This window comes from Acartia tonsa, chromosome 5, assembly GCF_053477335.1.
Source record: "Acartia tonsa isolate MP-2025a chromosome 5, ASM5347733v1, whole genome shotgun sequence".
Taxonomy (NCBI): Eukaryota; Metazoa; Arthropoda; class Copepoda; order Calanoida; family Acartiidae; genus Acartia; species Acartia tonsa.
This window is the reverse complement of record NC_137264.1, coordinates 5,098,326-5,116,423: the sequence shown is the minus strand read 5'-3', so window position 1 is coordinate 5,116,423 and position 18,098 is coordinate 5,098,326. Positions and strand designations below refer to the sequence as shown.

General features: G+C 33.4%; 1 protein-coding gene across 3 annotated transcripts in view; it reads right to left on the bottom strand.

Annotated features, from left to right (window-relative positions):
• LOC145318580 (uncharacterized) overlaps window positions 1–18,098 on the bottom strand; it is an 80,876-nt gene that overhangs the window by 47,034 nt on the left and 15,744 nt on the right. For all 3 annotated transcript variants that reach the window (XM_080159952.1, XM_080159953.1, XM_080159954.1), the window contains exons 2-5: window positions 7,038–7,094; window positions 6,240–6,275; window positions 5,555–5,590; window positions 53–4,559 (exon numbers count right to left, since the gene is read on the bottom strand). In XM_080159952.1, coding sequence (XP_080016078.1) covers window positions 53–4,559; window positions 5,555–5,590; window positions 6,240–6,275; window positions 7,038–7,094 — 4,636 coding nt within the window. The remainder of the gene's footprint in view (window positions 1–52; window positions 4,560–5,554; window positions 5,591–6,239; window positions 6,276–7,037; window positions 7,095–18,098) is intronic.

The following is an 18,098-nucleotide window of genomic DNA, read 5'->3' as shown; positions in this document are numbered from 1 at the left end:
ACTATTTTGTCATAAAACAATCAATATAACTAATTTAAAATAAATAAGTTACCTGAATTTTCATGCATTTGATTTTCTCCCTCAATCTTTGATTCAACATCCAAAGAACTTTGAAATTGGATGTGGATAGATTCAATAACTTCAGGGGTATAATCAACAAGATATGAATCAATCAAAGATTGTTCAAACTCATATTGAGCTCTAATGTCATCAATTATGATTAATTCTGTCTGAGAGCATGGTCTAGCAATATCTTCAACAACAACTAAAGATTCCTCCTTATTTTCATCAAGGTAAATCACAGTTTCAGCACAACTCTCAAAACTCTCTACAGATATAGTATCAGCATCTTTTGTTTCATCATTTTGATTGTTTTCTAAATTACCTGATGAGGAACAATCCTCAAATTTAAAATTTTTTTCATCATTGTAGAATTCAGAGCAAGCATCTTCAAATACTTGATGCTTCTCAACATCTTCAGTTATTTCTTCAATTAAATCAGTAAAGTGATCTTCAATAGCTTTTGTATCAATTGTTTTGACTTCTTCTTGTTCTTTCTCTCTGTTACAATCACCTCTTCTAAATTCATCATTGGAAGAATCTTTTAATTCTACTTCATCATTTGGTTTATCCATGCTGTCATCAACATGGGAAACTTGAGTTTTAGATTCTTCAATTGAAATTTCTACAGGCATTTCTTCATTATTTTTTGATTCTATACTTATATCATCCTGTAAGCCAGTATTTTCTTCCTTAGTAGATTTAAATTCTTCACATTTTTTTACTTCTATTTCAATGATTTCTACTACTTCTGTTACTTCAGAAGAAAAAGTTGATTCCTTTGAATTAATTGACTCAAATGATTCAATGATATCATTACTGGTAATAACTATCTCTTCAGATATCTCTTCTTTTTCTAGTATATTTTCCTTGGACAATTTTCCAGTTTCAATTGCTTCTAAAGCTTCAACCTCTTCAACGTGAGTTGCCCATGATAATCTACTCTCACAGGTCTGAGAATCTGCATCACTTACATTTGCTTTTTCCACTTCTTCACTAGTACTTTCTAATTTTATTTCTAGCTCTTCAACTAAAGAATCAGGAGTCTCTGGTTTGTCAGACACTTGTGGAGGGGTTACAAAGATAGAAATATCATTATTTATTATTTCTTCTTTTACTGATTCCTGTGCACTTTCTGTAGGTAATTCTTCTGTAATTGAAATTTCTTTGATAGTGCCAATAGATGGCTCCAATATGGTACAATTATCTACTTGTTGTGTCATCATAACAGCTTCAGCTTCAACTGATTCCTTTACAGCTTCAGCATCTGTGCCTTTATTTTCATTGGAACTTGACTCTACAACAATTTCATGTTTATTGACTTCCTCTACAAATGTCATTAATTCTTCTTCTTTATCTAGTTCTTCTACAAAAACAGAATCAATTGATCCAGTAGTTGATTGAGTATCTAATTCAGATCCTTTACTTTCTGTAGATTCTGATTTAGTCAACTTTTTACTAGTTCCAGCCTTGCTTATGGTAGATTTTTTGGTTGCTGGAGATCCTTTGCTTATTTTTTTAGCTTTTGCCAGAGGTGACTCTTTTGACTTTTTGGCTTTGTTTAATGGTGATTCTTTCTTACTAACACCTTTTAATTTTGATTCAGGACTTTCACTAACAGACTTACTTTTTTCTTTTAACTTTTCATCCTGCTTTAGTTGAGTTTGACTTTCAGTGGAAGCAGGCACTGGAGCTAATCTTGAGAAAAAACCCATGTTATGGCGCCTTTGAACAGTTTTGACTGAAAGTGGTGGAGGTACTTCATTTTCATCTAAATCTGCCTGATTACCACTTGAAACATCAATCTCTTCAGATGTTGATGCTCCCTTTTCTTTAGTTTCTATTTCAAGAATTTCATTGTTTGTAGTCTTTTCTGCTAAAGTTGCTGATTTATTATCTGCAGAAGCTAAATTGGGATTCATATTATCTTCATCCTTTGATTCTGTATATGTTGTTAGTTCTTCACTTTTAATTTGATCATCTTCAACAACAACTTCTTTAACGGATTCAATGACTACACCATCAGATATTTCTGTCAATTCAGTATCCTCTGTGAATTTTGATTCTTCAGTAAGTTCCTTAGATGATTCAGACTGTGATTGTCCATATGTTGTAGGGTCTACTGAATTACCTTCAGATGTCAAATTAGAATTCTTTGATTCTATACTTTCTAGTTCTATCTTATTTTCCTCATTAACAATTGAACATACTTCACTGTCCATATTAGGACTTTCTTCAGATCCTTCAACATTTATTGAGCTGGATTCTGGTGTTATCAAATTGTCTAAGTCAATTTCAAGTTCTGAAATGTTGATATTAGATTTATTGTTAGATGCTTCTTTTATATTTTCTTCTTGATTTCCAACACTAATATTTAAGGTATCTTTATTATCAGTTTGAAATGTTTCCTCTACTATAATTTTTGAAGTATTTTTCAATTCCTTCTCCTTTAATTCATCCTCTTTTAAATCTTGAAGATCTTTATCATCAATTACTTCCCATGTTTCTAATTCATTCTCAGAGTCTACTTTATCACCTAGAGTGTGCTTTGTTTGTGATGTTTCTTGTTCAGTTATATTATCTCCCACTGCTGAACATGCTTCATTGGTAGAAGTAGTCAAATGACCACTTTCTTGATTTTCTGTAACATCTTCTTCATGTGTAATATCTGTGCTTCTACTTCCAACTTCTGAAGCATCATCTTTAGTTTCAGTTACTTTTTGAAAGCCATGTTCAATAATTGTTGTTGTTTCATTGGTTGAATCAATAGTAGATTGTTCTTTGCTTTCATTATGTTTGGTATTTATCTCACTTTCTGTTGTAAATTTCACTGTTGTATCTATTGATTCAACTATAAGCTTAATTTTATCTTCTTCTTGACAAAGTTGCTCTTCAAAGCTGTCAGATATTGCTTCTTTGTTTTCTTGTTGAATTTCTGCCTCTGATTTTTTACCATCAATTTTTTCATTAGCTTCTTCTTGTTGTTCTTGAGTTGTTTGGCAAGCATCTTCTGTTTTGCTCATTGAAGGTATATTAACTTCATTGATATTGCTTTCTTTTGTTTCTGTTTGTTTATGTACAATACTTTCAGTTTTTTCCTCATCAGATTTGGATTCAATAAATTGAGTTTCATTTTGTTCAATGACTAAATTTTGAGATTTTTGGTTTTCATAGAGTTCTTGTTGTGATAGAACTGTGTTTAGATCTTCTTGATGTTTAGAATCTTCACTCATTGATTTATTCTCAGCTAAAGAAATTTCAGTATCTTTAATTGCTTCTGAATTTTCCAACTCTAAATTATGTGTTTTAATTTGAGATTCAAAGTATTGATTTTGTTCATCTTTAACTTCATTACTATCTTCACTTTTTGATCTAATCTCAGCTGAAAAATTTTCAGTATTATTATTTGCTCTTAAATTTTTGGACTCTTGATCAAGTGTTATAATTGGAGATTCTAGGTTTTGCTTTTGTTCTTCTTTAGCTTCAGTGCTTTCCTCAAATGCTTGCTGTTCAACATATGTATCTTCTACTTTCAATTGTGATACGATACTAATATCTTCTGTTGCTATTTCAGCATTGCTTGTCCTTTCATTTTTATTATTATCTTCTTGTTTTGCTTGTTCTTCCACGAAGTTTGCTGGTATGTCTTCCTGTTTTAATATATCTGTATTAGATAATGTATCAAAGTTTTCTTTTTCAGTTTTTGATGATATGCTTTCTTCAAGATCTGATTGTTCAGTTTGACATAAATTGTTCTCCTGCTTTTGATCTGTTTGACTTTCACCTTTCTCATCTTTTTTGACATCTTGGTCAACAGGAACTCTTGAATCAACCTTGTCTTGTTCTGACTCTTTCTGGACTTCATCTTTTAAACCTATATCTTTTTTTATATCTTTTTCTTCTTCATCTATTTGTTCTACTTCTCTCTGTGATTGTTTAGTTTGTTCATCAGAAATAGTAGTATTTATCTGTTCATTATTTAGAATTTGATCTTCTTCTAGTTTACCTAACATTGCAAGTTCTCTTTCTTTATTATCTTTCTTAGTGAGATTTCCTTCCAGATTCTGCACATTTTTGCTGTCTCCTTCAATAGACTTATGTTCCTGGTTATCTTGATTTGAAAGATTTACCTCTTTATCTTCAAATTTAACTTCTTGTTGTTTTGTTTCTTGAGTATTATCTTTTAATGGAGGAGTTTCTTTAATCAAGGGTTCATCTGACTTTGTTTCTTCTGTGTAATTTTCCTTCCCTGCAATTTTGGTATTTTCAGAATCATCACTAACATCAGAAGGTTTAACACTTTCCTCTATTGTTTGTAACTCTTCCTTTTTCTTTGTTTCAGGATCCTGCTTTTTAGATGATTTAGATTGCCTTGGTTGCCTGGGTTTAAAATACCCCTCTGGAAGCTTGGGACCAGTATATCCTTCTGGGAATAAGATACAGAAAGGGATTTTCTCTCCATCTTCTCCATAGCTCACTTGTCGCTGGAATTCGTGTGACTAGAAAAAAATTTATTAATAGATTATACATCAAATAATATAACTGAAGGTTTTACAAAATCCTCGACCATGTAAAAAAAATCTATAATTTCAAGGGTAATAATTTGTTAAAATACTAAAGCTTTTAAAACTAAACAAGGATGACAACATCCATAAGTTGCAAAGCCCAAAAATTCATGGATGGGAATACGGTTGTTTTCTGAAAACGACAGAAAATTCAATTTTCATATCCTTAACTTAAAAAATTTGGAAAATCGGACTATATACATAAGAGAAATGGAAAAATAAGGAAAAAATTAAAAATAGCCAAAAACCTGCAAAAAGGCAGTTGACTGTCATGGTTGTTTTCTTTAAACGACAGGAAATTTAATTTTGATATCTATAACTGAAAAAATTTTAGAAATTGAACCATAAACACCAAAGATATGGAGAAAAATGTGAAAAATACAAAAATAGCCTAAAACCTGTTTAAAGGTAGTCTGACTGTCATAGTTGTTTTCTTTAAATGACAGGAAATTTAATTTTTATATCTATAACTGAAAATTTTTTGGAAATCGGACCATAAACACCAAAGATATAGAGAAAAATACAAAAAAAGCCTAAAACCTGTTTAAAGGTAGTCTGACCGTCATAGTTGTTTTCTTTAAACGACAGGAAATTTAATTTTGATTTCTATAACTGAAAAAATTTTGGAAATCGGACCATAAACACCAAAGATATGAAGAAAAATGTGAAAAATACAAAAATAGCCTAAAACCTGCTAAAAAGCGCTCCGACCGCCATTGATGTTTTATAGTTAATTGTGCTCCTTATTAATAGGAATGTTGTCAAAAAATTTTATAGGAGCTGAGTAAATCCCATTTCCCCCATAGCATTACGGACTTACTGACGGACGAACGGACTGACTGACGGACAGACAAAGTGAATTATAGAGTAGCTTCGCTACTAACAAAGTGAATTATAGAGTAGCTTCGCTACTAAAAAGGAATACTTACAGAAGCTTGTCTTTCTCTTCCAATAATATCGTCTAAAAATTTGCTAATAACATTTCATGGAGTATGCTTGACATGCTTCTTTATAGCCAGTAAAAATAAAAATTTGCTGTTTTGCAATTAGAATTATTAAGCCAAAATGGGAATAATATGACTCTAAGTGTTTTAAAGATTTGAATTTTGTTTCTTCATTTTTTCTTCAAAAAATATGATTAAACAATAAAATAAAGCAAACAGTCCTTGAATTTACCAAATTAAAAATATTTCACAGTTACATTTTAGCAAGAAAATATAACATGAAAGGAAAAAAAATGTTATGGCCGCTAATTGCTATTTGCCTCAATTTTACATCAACTTACTGAAAAATTAATGAGCAGACAAAGGTCAAATCTGCAATATTAAAATAGTTATTTCTCGCATCGTATTATAAACGGCTTTCCGCGGATATAGAATTATAAGATTAAAACCAGTTTTTTAGCCCCTAGGTGCCGTAGGCACGGGCTAAATAACTGGTTTTAATCTTACGATTGTGCATTTTTATATTCGTAGAAAGCTGGATATAATACGATGCTAGACATAGTTTTTTCCTATGGATGAGAACCGGTTCCTATCCACCGGATTCGAATGAATACGAGAAAGATGTTTCTATTATTTTTTGGATAAAATAATGTTATTATCACTTTCCTAAGTCGTGTAACAGATAATCGTAATCTTCTTCTTCGTCCTACATATATAAATACAAACAGATATAAATATATATTAGTTTTACTTCTTAAAATTATGAGCTAGACAGACAGACCAATATATTATGGTCAGTTTATTATATAAAAAAAATAATTAAGGGGGAGGTAGCTTTCGTAGAATTCCGTAAAGATAAGAGTTTTTTTTTCTAAAATTTTGTATGGCAGAAAAATATATTATAATCAGTTTATTATATATAAAAAAAAGTAAATTAATATGTTATGGGCAGGGTTTAGGCTTCTTTGCACGGGGATACGTTGCTCCCCTTCTTAAAAATTAGTGCTCAGATACAATCTAACCCCCTGGGCCCCAATCTTAGAAATATAGTTTTTTCCTACTTTTTGAGGTAAAATTTTTTTTTTTGGCGAAATACGTAAAAAGACTAAGGAAATCTTCTACAAAAAAAGGACCAAGGAAATCCCCTACAAAAAAAATTGTTTTTCGGGGGGTTGGGGGTGTCCCACCCTCCAAGAAAATAGCCTAAAACCACCACAGGACCAGTAGGTATATTCCCTGAAGAGTAGAATCAAATTGGTTCAGTGGTTACCGAGATCTTAAGGGACGGACGGACGGACAGACAGACAGACGGACAGACGGACAGACAGACAGACAGACAGACAGACAGACAGACAGACAGACAGACAGACAGACAGACAGACAGACAGACAGACAGACAGACAGACGGACAGACAGACAGACATCGTTCTACTTTGTATTATAGATAACTTTGTGACTAAAAACTTACGTCTTCTAGGTCTGCGAATGAAAATGTCTGTTGTCGACGCTGCAGCTTTGTACTCGCCTAAAATTTCATATCATCAAATAAGGATAAGAATAATTGGGTTTACTAACATATATATGAATTGATAGTAGCTACCTCACCCCCCCCCCCCCCCAGAGGCTTCTAGGAGCATGTAAAATGTGTTCTCCACAATCTATGGTAAGATCTGCTGTTTACCAAAGAAAAAAATTTTCGCCGCTAGATGGAGTAAATTTTTTTTTTTTTTTGGATTTCTCTTTATAAGGTGGTGGTACCTCCCTCAAAATAGTTACAAACCTTCCTAGGACCTATAAAAAGTTACCCCGTATAGGATAACCATATCAGTTTAGCGGTTAGCGATACCATTGGTACAGACATACATCATTGTACTTTGTTATAGGGAAAAGTTTATTGTTTTCTGTCTGCTATTAATCTAAACCTGAGATTCAAAGAGGAAAAATATAAAAATTTTCTTAAAAATAACTTTTAATGGAAAAATATAAAATTTTGCACCTTTAAAATAATCATTTGAGTGAGGGCAGATAAGATTTTATGTTTTATATTATTTTGCAGTACTAACAAGAGAAAAATATAAACTAGGTAAATTTCTTTTTGCTGATGTCATTCTGTTTTAAAAATTTTAAGTGGCCATCTTGTTCAGGTGAAATTTTTTTTTGCGGCAAGATTTCTATTTTATAGCAAAAAGTATTATTCAAGCTTTTGCAAAAAAGAAAGTAAAATAAAAAGTAAAATATGATATAGAAAATAAATATAATAAAAAGCACATTTAAAAATATCAAACATTTAATAGAAAACTAATAATAGTTATTTCTCGCATCGTATTATAAACAGCTTTCCGCGGATATAGAATGTACAATTATGAGATTAAAACTATTTTTTTTAGCCCCGAGGTGCCGAAGGCACCGGCTAAAAAAACTTGTTCTAATTTTATGATTGTACATTTTTATATTCGTAGAAAGCTGGATATAATTCGATGCTAGACATAGTTTTTTTTTCGTATGGATGAGAACCGGTTCATATCCACCGGATTCAAATGAATACGAGAAAGTATATTAATAATTACTGATTAATCAAAGATTCTACTTAATCTTTTTCTCCTTTTCAATCTTTTTAATTTTCCCTCGCTATCTTGCAGTTCTGCTTCATAATTCTCAAATTATTCCTTTGTTTAACGGAACATTTATAAAGCTGTGACATTTTGAGATATTAATTTGCCATTGGTAGGATAAAATTGAGCAGTTGAGACTGTATGACGGCATAATTATATTTGTATTCTTTGAATGTTTTCTTTCTAGTTCCTAATTTGTAAGTGTAATTAAAACGTCATTTCCGAAGGTCAAGGATCAAAGCAAAAATACAAAAAAATTGTCAGGAGAAATTAGCATCTAAAAATCAACTTTAATGATGGCGTGAGGTTACTTAAGCAAATGCCTTCTTAGAACACAATTTTTTTGTTTTCGAGTGGAACACTAATTTTTATACCAAATCCCGAAATATACCCAAGACCAAACTAAAGCTTTAATCAAAGGAAAATTGAGAGTTAATACCTATATAGATTAAATAATAATACAAATAGACAATTAGCTCATTGAACAAAATCTTAGTTATATAAACAAAAGCATGCAACATTCCTAAAGTTTTTATAAATTAAAATAACTACAACTTTTTTTCTTTAATTCTATTAATAGGTCTGATTGAATTAGATATACAAAACAATTAAATTAGTTTTATTACAAGTATGAAATTAAATTTATACATCTAATATCAATACAAATATCAAATTTAATATAAAGAATTTTATCATTTATTTCTTACAATCAGTCAATAAACAAAAAAATAAAGTAAAATTTCAGAAGTGAATCTGTCAAATGGACAGGCCAATTCATGTGAAAAGACCCTTTTTACAGATTAACTAAAAATAAAATCTTGATTTCATAAATTGCATAATAGAAGATGCACACATGTTTTGAAATGAATCAAGACAAAGTTTTGATTTTTTAACAACCTCTTATCAAATGCTTTGTCAATTTGTAGAAAGAGTACATAATCTATCAGATCATCCTAAGTATTGAAGGGAAAGAAATTGAGGTTAAACTGAAAACTAAAAGCCCAATTTTTTTCGATTTTATATTTATTTGTCCAATAAAATATTGCTTCTCTGAAAGGACCCATTGGAAAATTAAAACTTTTATGTATTTTTTTTATAATTAAACCTTTTTTTATACAGATTGGTGCCACTCAACTATGTCTTAAGTAATTTTAAGACTGGTGTAATATCTTTCTTTCTCAAAATTTTTAAAAATCTTAACAGCTGTTGTGTCGGCATTGCAAAAATTTTCTGAGGTTCAAGTAATTTCTTATTTTATTTCTAGTTTGTCCTTTACATTTCTCAGGCAGGAGTAGTGACAATAATTATTCAAAATTAATGATTTACATAGAAGTAAAAACAATAATTATGGTATAATCTAATGATCAAAAGTAGTAGATTTTCTGTCTTAGGTAAAAGATTTATAAAATTTTTAAATTGGTTGAATTATAATTTCAGGGAATCTTTTGGTTTGTCTTTGTGTGTTTTTTTTGTGTGGACATTTTAATAAGAGAGACAACCCTTCCAGCAATATTGGCAAAAAAAAATGCTAAAGAAACTAAAAACACTTTCAATATTCGGTGCTTTTCCAAAAAGTGTCTGCTGAGCACCTAACCCTTTTCGCTCATTTTTGAAAAAGATTGAAAAAAACTAGTTTTTCCTCTATGCCTTTACCACCACGGGTTGCCCTAACCCTGAGGGGATACCAAGTTCCTAATATAACCTAACCTAAAATAATAAACAGGGGGTCAGGCACTTTGATGAAATACGCCTAAAATTTTTATGAATATATTTAAAGAATATTTGTGCCAATCCCTGGATCCAGGTGTCCACATTTGAACAGGACAGAAACAGTATCAGGATAAAACAGAAAACAAGGACATTATTCTATTCTATGAGCTTATTATTTGTTTTAAATTGTTTCAGAAAGTGCTTTCAACTGTTTTTCTTTTAGAGTAAAAACATTTTTTTTAGTGGAGGTAAGAAACATTATTTTCATCGCCCTTCCTGCCTAATTTAGTGACAAACCCTTTTTCAGATTAAAAAAAATAATTGAGGCGCCTGAAAATAATTTTACTTGAGGATAAAAGAGTAAAGTTTAAGACACATCTTTTTCATGCAATATTACATTACATTTTATACTAATTAAGAAAGGGAGAAATAGAGATGGAGAAAGGAAGGGGAAGGGGAGGGGGGGATTAGCAGAATTTTGCAGAGAGAGGGGGGAAAATGGGGTGTTTATTACACTAGTCCCCAAAGTTTTAATAATAATAACGTTTTCTTGTCCGTTGGCTAAACAACTTTGGTGAATTTTTATTTGTTGATTCAATAATTTGAGTGTTCAAACGTTTCAACCACTAATTTTAATATACAGAAGGGTAATTTTGTGTTTCATTATTAGGGATGTAGATCAATTTATTGGCCACGGTCTTATCCCTTTAGATCCCTGAGAATTTTGTTGTGATTAGAAGATAACAATCATAGTTATACACATATGGAATATCCCCATCCTGGCGGCTATAGAAATACAGTTTGAAAAGCCTGCACATTCAGAGTAAAGTATAGTGTTATAACTAAGCTTTTAAAGTATGTAGAAGGTCAAAGTTTCAAGGACTTAGGGATGTCCAAGCTTTTTTTTGAGGGTTATAAAATAAAGGGTTTCAAAGTTTGAGGGGGTAATCCAGGGTTCGGAAGCCGCAGCCGCAGCCTCAGCCTCAGCCACCATCAGCCGCGCGGCTTACAAGAAGCCTCAAAATCAGCCGCGCGGCTTCCTCAGCCTTAGTCGCAGCCGCGCGGCTTAAAGAAAACATAAGCCACTGTAAGCCTCAGCCGCATTCAGCCACTGTAAGCCTCAGCCACTGTAAGCCTCAGCCACAAAACTCCAATTCAGCCACATTAAGCCTCAGCCGCACTAAGCCTCATTCAGCCAACGCCCCTCTAAGCCTCAGCCGCAATCAGCCGCGCGGCTTATAGTTGGGGAAGCCTCAGCCACACTCAGCCGCGCGGCTGTTAATAATTTGAAGCCGCAGCCGTACTCAGCCGCGCGGCTTCAAGAAAGCCTCAGCCGCAGCTGCAAAGTTATGATTATGCCGCAGCCGCAGCCGCGCGGCTTGATATTTGTAAGCCGCAGCCTCAGCCGCAGCTTAATTTTTTAAATTCAGCCGCAGCTTTGACACAGCCGCGCGGCTGAGATATTGTAAGCCCCAGCCGCAGCCGCAGGTGCTAAATTAGTACAAGCCTCAGCCGTCAATTCAGCCGCGGGGCTTAATTTTCATTTAATTTTGTCTGTCTGAAGCTTAAGATCTCAGCAACCACTGAACTGACAATGTTGTCCTTCTCAGGAATCCTTTTACTAAAGTAACAGGATGTCTGTGTGTCTGTGTATCTGTGTGTCTGTACCGAAGGATCTCGCTAACCGCTGAACCGATCGGGTTCTCCTTAACAGGGTAGCTTCTCATAGGTCCTGGGAAGGTTTATAACTATTTTTTTGGGGGTGGGACACCCCCATCCCCCCAAAAAAATTAAAAATCCCCCCCCCCCGCAAAAGAAAAAAAATTTTAAATTTTTAAAACTAAAATTAAAAATGAGGGGGGAAGCACCCCCCCCCAAAAAAAAAAAAAAATTCCCCCCCCCAAAAAAAATTTTTTTTTTACTTTTCTTTAAAAATTTAAAATAAGAAATTGGGTTATTAAATTTGACACTCTCTCTCTTCCTCAAGTGCCCCCTAGAGGCCTCTAGGGGCGTAGCCGCTAGTTATATATATATTGACATTGGATGGTTTTGAGCTAATTTTGGGGTGGGGGTCAGACATTGCTATCGCCCAAAAATAATTTTTTTAAATGTATTTTTTTTTAAATGTTAAACTTTTAAATTTTTTTATATTCTTTTATAAAAATTTTATCTTAATTTTTTTTTAAAATTACAACATAGAAACTACCATCTCGAACAACTACAAAAAGTTTGAACCTGTAATGTAAGAGCTCCAGTGGCGCAATCAGTTAGCGCACGGTTCTTCTACACTGTTATGCCGGGGTTATAAGTTCGAATTTCACCAGGAGCAATACGTTTTTGAACGTTGATACTTATGAATATTATTGAATACTATTTATAGGGTAACTGCCCTACTGACGTTTGCCTAATTTTATTGTTTTTAAAAGATACAAATTTTTCAGAATTTACTTAATATTCACTATGAATTTGTATTATCTTAAATTTTTTTTCTTGTACAAGTGGCCTATTTAGCTCAATGGTAGAGCACTCGTCTTGTAAACTAGGGACCAAGAGTTCAAACCTCACAGGGGGCAATCAATTTTTGTAATACTCAAGTTATATAGTAGCTTCTCTATTATTTTTCCGTTTAGGTACGCAATACTTGTTCTATATAATTAAGCTTCTCCTACTTAGATATTTCTTCAATTTTAAATGTATTTAATACTTTGTGGTTGATGAGAGACACTGAAAAAGTTATGCAAAAAAAAGATTTATACATATTTCATTTTTCATAGTATTTTTAAATTAATGAAAATAATTAGATTAAGATTTGGGGAGGGGGGAGGGTGTGTGTGTGTGTTTATTTTGAACACAAATTATCCTAATATGTTTTCTAACAAAAGTTTTTACTTTTTAAAGTTGGTTAAAAAAAGGTCTGTAAAATGCAATAAATTGTCCTGTATAATATGCAAAAAAATCTACATAATCTTTATGTACTCGATAGATTGAAATAGTTAAATGATTATCATATATCATCCGATTTTGTTTATTTTACAAAGATGCTTACTAAAATTGATTTTATTTTCGAAACTGCAATTATCATAAAAAAAAATGTTTCTTTATCTTTATCATTATGTTATACAATTTCTGAATTTATAAGCAATACATGAATCGATATATTATTACTTTGATGTTGTCCATATTTTCATGTACTCTGATAAAGAAATAATCTCAGCTGGCTAAAATAACAATAACCCCCATACACCCCCTTTAATCCATCTCTCCCCTCTTATGGGATATATAAATGAACTGGCCAATAAATGAGGTCCATAATTTTATTAACAAATTTTCTTTTTTTTTAATATATCCACATATTCTATTATATAAAGTGGTAATGTGAAGCTTCTTATTGATCCAGGGAAGGTTTATAATTTTTTGGGGGAAATGTATCTTTTCTCTCCCAAAAAAAGATGACCCTCAAAATAAATTATTTTTGCTTCCCTTAAGTATTCCTAGAGGTTTTAGGGGCGCAGCCACTAGTATCCTTTAACCATTAACTCATTACATATTAAAACAGTTTTTAAAAGTATGTACATAAGAGTTATACCTATGAAATTTAGCACCCAATAATTTATTATAATTGTGATATTTAGACCTAAATTTTTCTTCAAAATTTCTGTCACCTTTGGTCTAGGGGTTAGTGTGGCAGTCGTGTGTTGGAAAGGTTCTTGGTTCAATTCCACCAAGAATTGAATGTGATTAAAGTTTTTATTCTGCTATGGACAATGGACAATAATTTTTGTTTCCTCTTATTTATATTTAGTTATTTTCCTCTCAAGTTGAAAAAAAATTATAAAAGGAGGGTGGATATAATGTGTAAAAAAAGATTAGAGGAGATTTGTTGTAGGTAAACTTACTTTATTTGTAATATTATTAACTAAATTTTAATATAAAATTGCTTTACACCTATGTTCTAAGGGTTAGTGCACAGGGAGTAAGGGAGGGGACAATAAATCAAATATTCAATTTTTAGGAGTCTCAGACTTTGGGGACTGGCTTAAAGGGAATGTGCAAGAATTTAGCAGTTTCTGACTGAGTTTGGGGACTTGCGCATGAAATGCCGCTACTCATTATGTATGTTTTGAATATTACAGACGGGGAGAAGGGATAAGGGAAGTGGGGGCAAGGGAAATAAACACTCGTTGTGTTAGTTTGGAATGTAGCAGACGGGGAGAAGGGAGAAGGAAGGTGGGGGCAAGGGAAATAAACAGAATAAAAAGGGGCAGTCATATTCTTGCTTGCAGCTGGCCGGGTCCAATAATCTTTTAAGTTATTTTGTCTGTAGATTAAGAATTCGATAACTACTGAACTAATGAAAACTTTTTAAATTGCCTTTTCCAAGTTTTTGAATTTTTAAAAAAAAAATCAACCAAACTCCCCCCTGTTTTCCCATAAAAAATTAATAAAAGTCACCCTTCATCCCCCCCAATTTTTTTTTCTTCTGGGATTCGAACCCGGATGATAGATGGTTCAAAGCTGTTACCGTACCAAAAAGCTATCAGAGCTCCAATATTTCAAAATGAAAATTTGTCTTATTTTTAGATCATTAAGTATTATGATGTCTGTTTGTTTGTCTGTCTGTTTGTTTGTCTGTCTATCTGTTTGTACTACAGGATCTTGCTAACTACTAAACCTATATGGTGCTCCTATTCAGGGTAGTTTCTTATAGGTACTGGGAAGGTTTACAACTATTGTGGGGGAGGGTACCATCACACTACCAGAAAAAAATTGCCTTAGAAAAAAAATTAAACATCACCCCAAAATTAAAAATGGGATTTACTCGCCCTGGCCCTCCCCACCCAATAAAAATCACCCTACCCCCCAAAATATTATTTTAATTCAGTTCTTCTTTTTCCAGTACCTATTGTTTAGTATTTTATGTAATAACTTCATAATTACATTTGTCATTAAGATTATGTGACATAAAAAGTTTGTCATAAAAATTATACCCATGAATAATTGTAATAAAAAGCACTTTTGTAAAAAAAAACATTTTTCATAAGAGGTAAGTTAGTAATACATTTATTGCAAGTGTACATATGATAAGCATTTTAAAGACGATTATTTTTAAGACAAATGTAACCTGCGTACCATGGCTCAACATGTAGTGCATCTGCTTGTCATCATGGAGGTAATAGGTTCGAATCTTGGCCAGACACTGCGTGAAAACTGAAGACATTAAATGGTTCCTACTGCAGCTATGCCAGGTATGCAACATGTAAAGTTAGAGTATGAGGATTTCCTTGGCTCATAAACAGGCATAACTCATTACCATAGGACTTTCTGGCAGGTAGTTGATTGCTGGATAGATGTCACTTAAATTGGAAAGAATTGGTTCCCCTTAATTATCCAAGGTTCAACAAGAAGCGCATCTGCTTGTCATCAGGGAGGTAATAGGTTCGAATCTCGGCCAGACACTGCGTTATAACTGAAGACATTAAATGGTTCCTACTGCTGCTATGGCAGGTGTGCAACAGGTAAAGTTGGAGTAGGAGGATTTCCTTGGCTCATAAACAGGCGTAACTCATTACCATAAAACTTTCAGGCAGGTAGTTCAATAAAAAAAAGTTGGTTGCTGGATAGATGTTACTTAAACTAATACAGAAAAGGAAATAATTGGTTCCCCAAGGTTCAACAAGTAGCGCATCATGTAATAGGTTCGAATCTCGCCCAGACACTGCGTTATAACTGAAGACATTAAATGGTTCCTAGGTGCTAGGTGTGCAACATGAAAAGTTCCTCGGCTCATAAACAGGCCCAAAGGAAAGATATAATTCCCCTTAGTTATCCAGGGTTGTTGGACCTTGAGTTAATGTCATAGAAACCCTCGACCGTGGCTCAACATGTAGCGCATTGGCTCGTCAACTGGGAGTTGATAGGCTTTGTACTGAATCATAACTAAAGATGTTGAAATAAATTCCTAATGCTAAAAAACTTGTATAAAACTTTGGGTACCAGTATAAAACTTTGGGTATCAGAATAAATTTTTGTCTATTAGTACAAAACTTTGGGTACCAGTATGAAACTTTGGGTACCATTATAAAACTTTGGGTACCAGAATAAATTTTTGGCTATTAGTATAAAAGTTTGGGTACCAGTATAAAAGTTTGGGTACCAGTATAAAACTTTGGGTACCAATATTAAAACAAAATTTTAGGTATTAGTATAAAATTTTGGGTACCAGTATAAAACTTTGGGTACCAGTATAAAACTTTGGGTACCAGTATAAAATTTGGGTAACTGTATAAAACTTTGGGTACCAGTATAAAACTTTGGGTACCAGTATAAAATTTGGGTAACTGTATAAAACTTTGGGTACCAGTATAAATTTTTAGTACCAGTATAAAACTTTGGTAACCAGTTTAAAACTTTGGGTACCAGTATAAAACTTTGGGTACCAGTATAAAACTTTGGGTTCTAGTATAAAACTTTGGGTACCAGTAAAAAACTTTGGGTACCAGTATAAATTTTTAGTACCAGTATAAAACTTTGGGTACCAGTTTAAAACTTTTGGTACCGGTATAAAACTTTGGGTACCAGAATAAAATTTGAGTACTAGTCTAAAACTTTGGGTACCTGTATAAAAACTTTGGGTACCAGACTAAAACTTTGGGTACCAGTATAAAACTTTGAGTACTAGTATAAAACTTTGGGTACTAGAATAAAACTTTGGATACCAGAATAAAATTTGAGTACTAGTATATAATTTTGGGTACCAGTATAAAACTTTGGGTACCAGTATAAAACTTTGGGTACCAGTATAAAATTTTGGGTACCAGTATAAAACTTTGGGTACCAGTATAAAACTTAGGGTACCAGAATAAAACTTTGGGTACCAGTATAAAATTTTGGGTACCAGTATAAAACTTTGGATACCAGTATAAAACTTTGTGTAACAGTATAAAACTTTGGTTACCAGTAAAATTTGGGTACCAGTATAAAACTTTGGGTTCTAGTATAAAACTTTTGGTACCAGTATAAAACTTTGGGTACCAGAATAAAATTTGAGTACTAGTCTAAAACTTTGGGTACCATTATAAAACTTTGGGTACCAGACTAAAACTTTGGGTACCAGTATAAAACTTTGAGTACAAGTATAAAACTTTGGGTACTAGAATAAAACTTTGGGTACCAGAATAAAATTTGAGTACTAGTATATAATTTTGGGTACCAGTATAAAACTTTGGGTACTAGAATAAAACTTTGGGTACCAGAATAAACTTTGTGTACCAGTATAAAACTTTGGGTACCAGTATAAAATTTGGGTACTAATTCTGAATCAAACATTTGAAAAAATCCTGCTGTCCTCCCCCCTCTTCCCTCCACTCCTATTCTCACAACCCCTAACCACCCTCAACTCCCCAAAAAATGTCCTAGAATGCATTTAAAAAATCCAATTTAGCCGAAGCCTCAGCTGCAAAGCTTATTTTGTAATCAGCCATAAGATCAGCCGCAAGGCTTAATATTGTATTCAGCCGCAGCCGCATTCAGCTGCGCAGCTGAATTCAATTCAGCCACAGCCTCAGCCGCACGGCTTTCAGTAAGCCGCAGCCTCAGAATCAGCCGCGAGGCTTAATTATGTTATCAGCCACTCTCAGCCTCAGCCTCACTCAGCCGCGCGGCTTAATTTTCCAATCAGCCACTGTAAGCCGCAGCCGCTATGAGCCGCGCGGCTTTCAGTAAGCCGCAGCCTCAGCCACAAATCCTTCAGCCACTGTAAGCCTCAGCCACCCTCAGCCACTGTAAGCCTCAGCCGCTCTAAGCCTCAGCCACAAAATTCCAATCCAGCCACTGTAAGCCTCAGCCACCCCAATTCTTATTAAGCCTCAGCCACATTCAGCCGCAGCCACTCTCAGCCGCACTAAGCCTCAGCCACTCTCAGCCACTTCCATAACTATAAGCCTCAGCCACATCAGCCGCAGCCGCAGCCGCAAATTAGGATTCAGCCGCAGCCGCAGCCGCGCGGCTGATAGTGCGGCTTCCGAACCCTGGGGTAATCACATCTTTACCCCCAAGAACGCTATTTCTTTCATTAAAGCCTCAAAATTTTGTATGATTTTATTTATTAAGGTCAGAAGATTGATTGTTCTTGGGTTAATTACAAGTAAAACATTGCAGTAATCTTTAAATTCCATTTAAAAAAAAAATAATGACAATTGGAGCCGAAA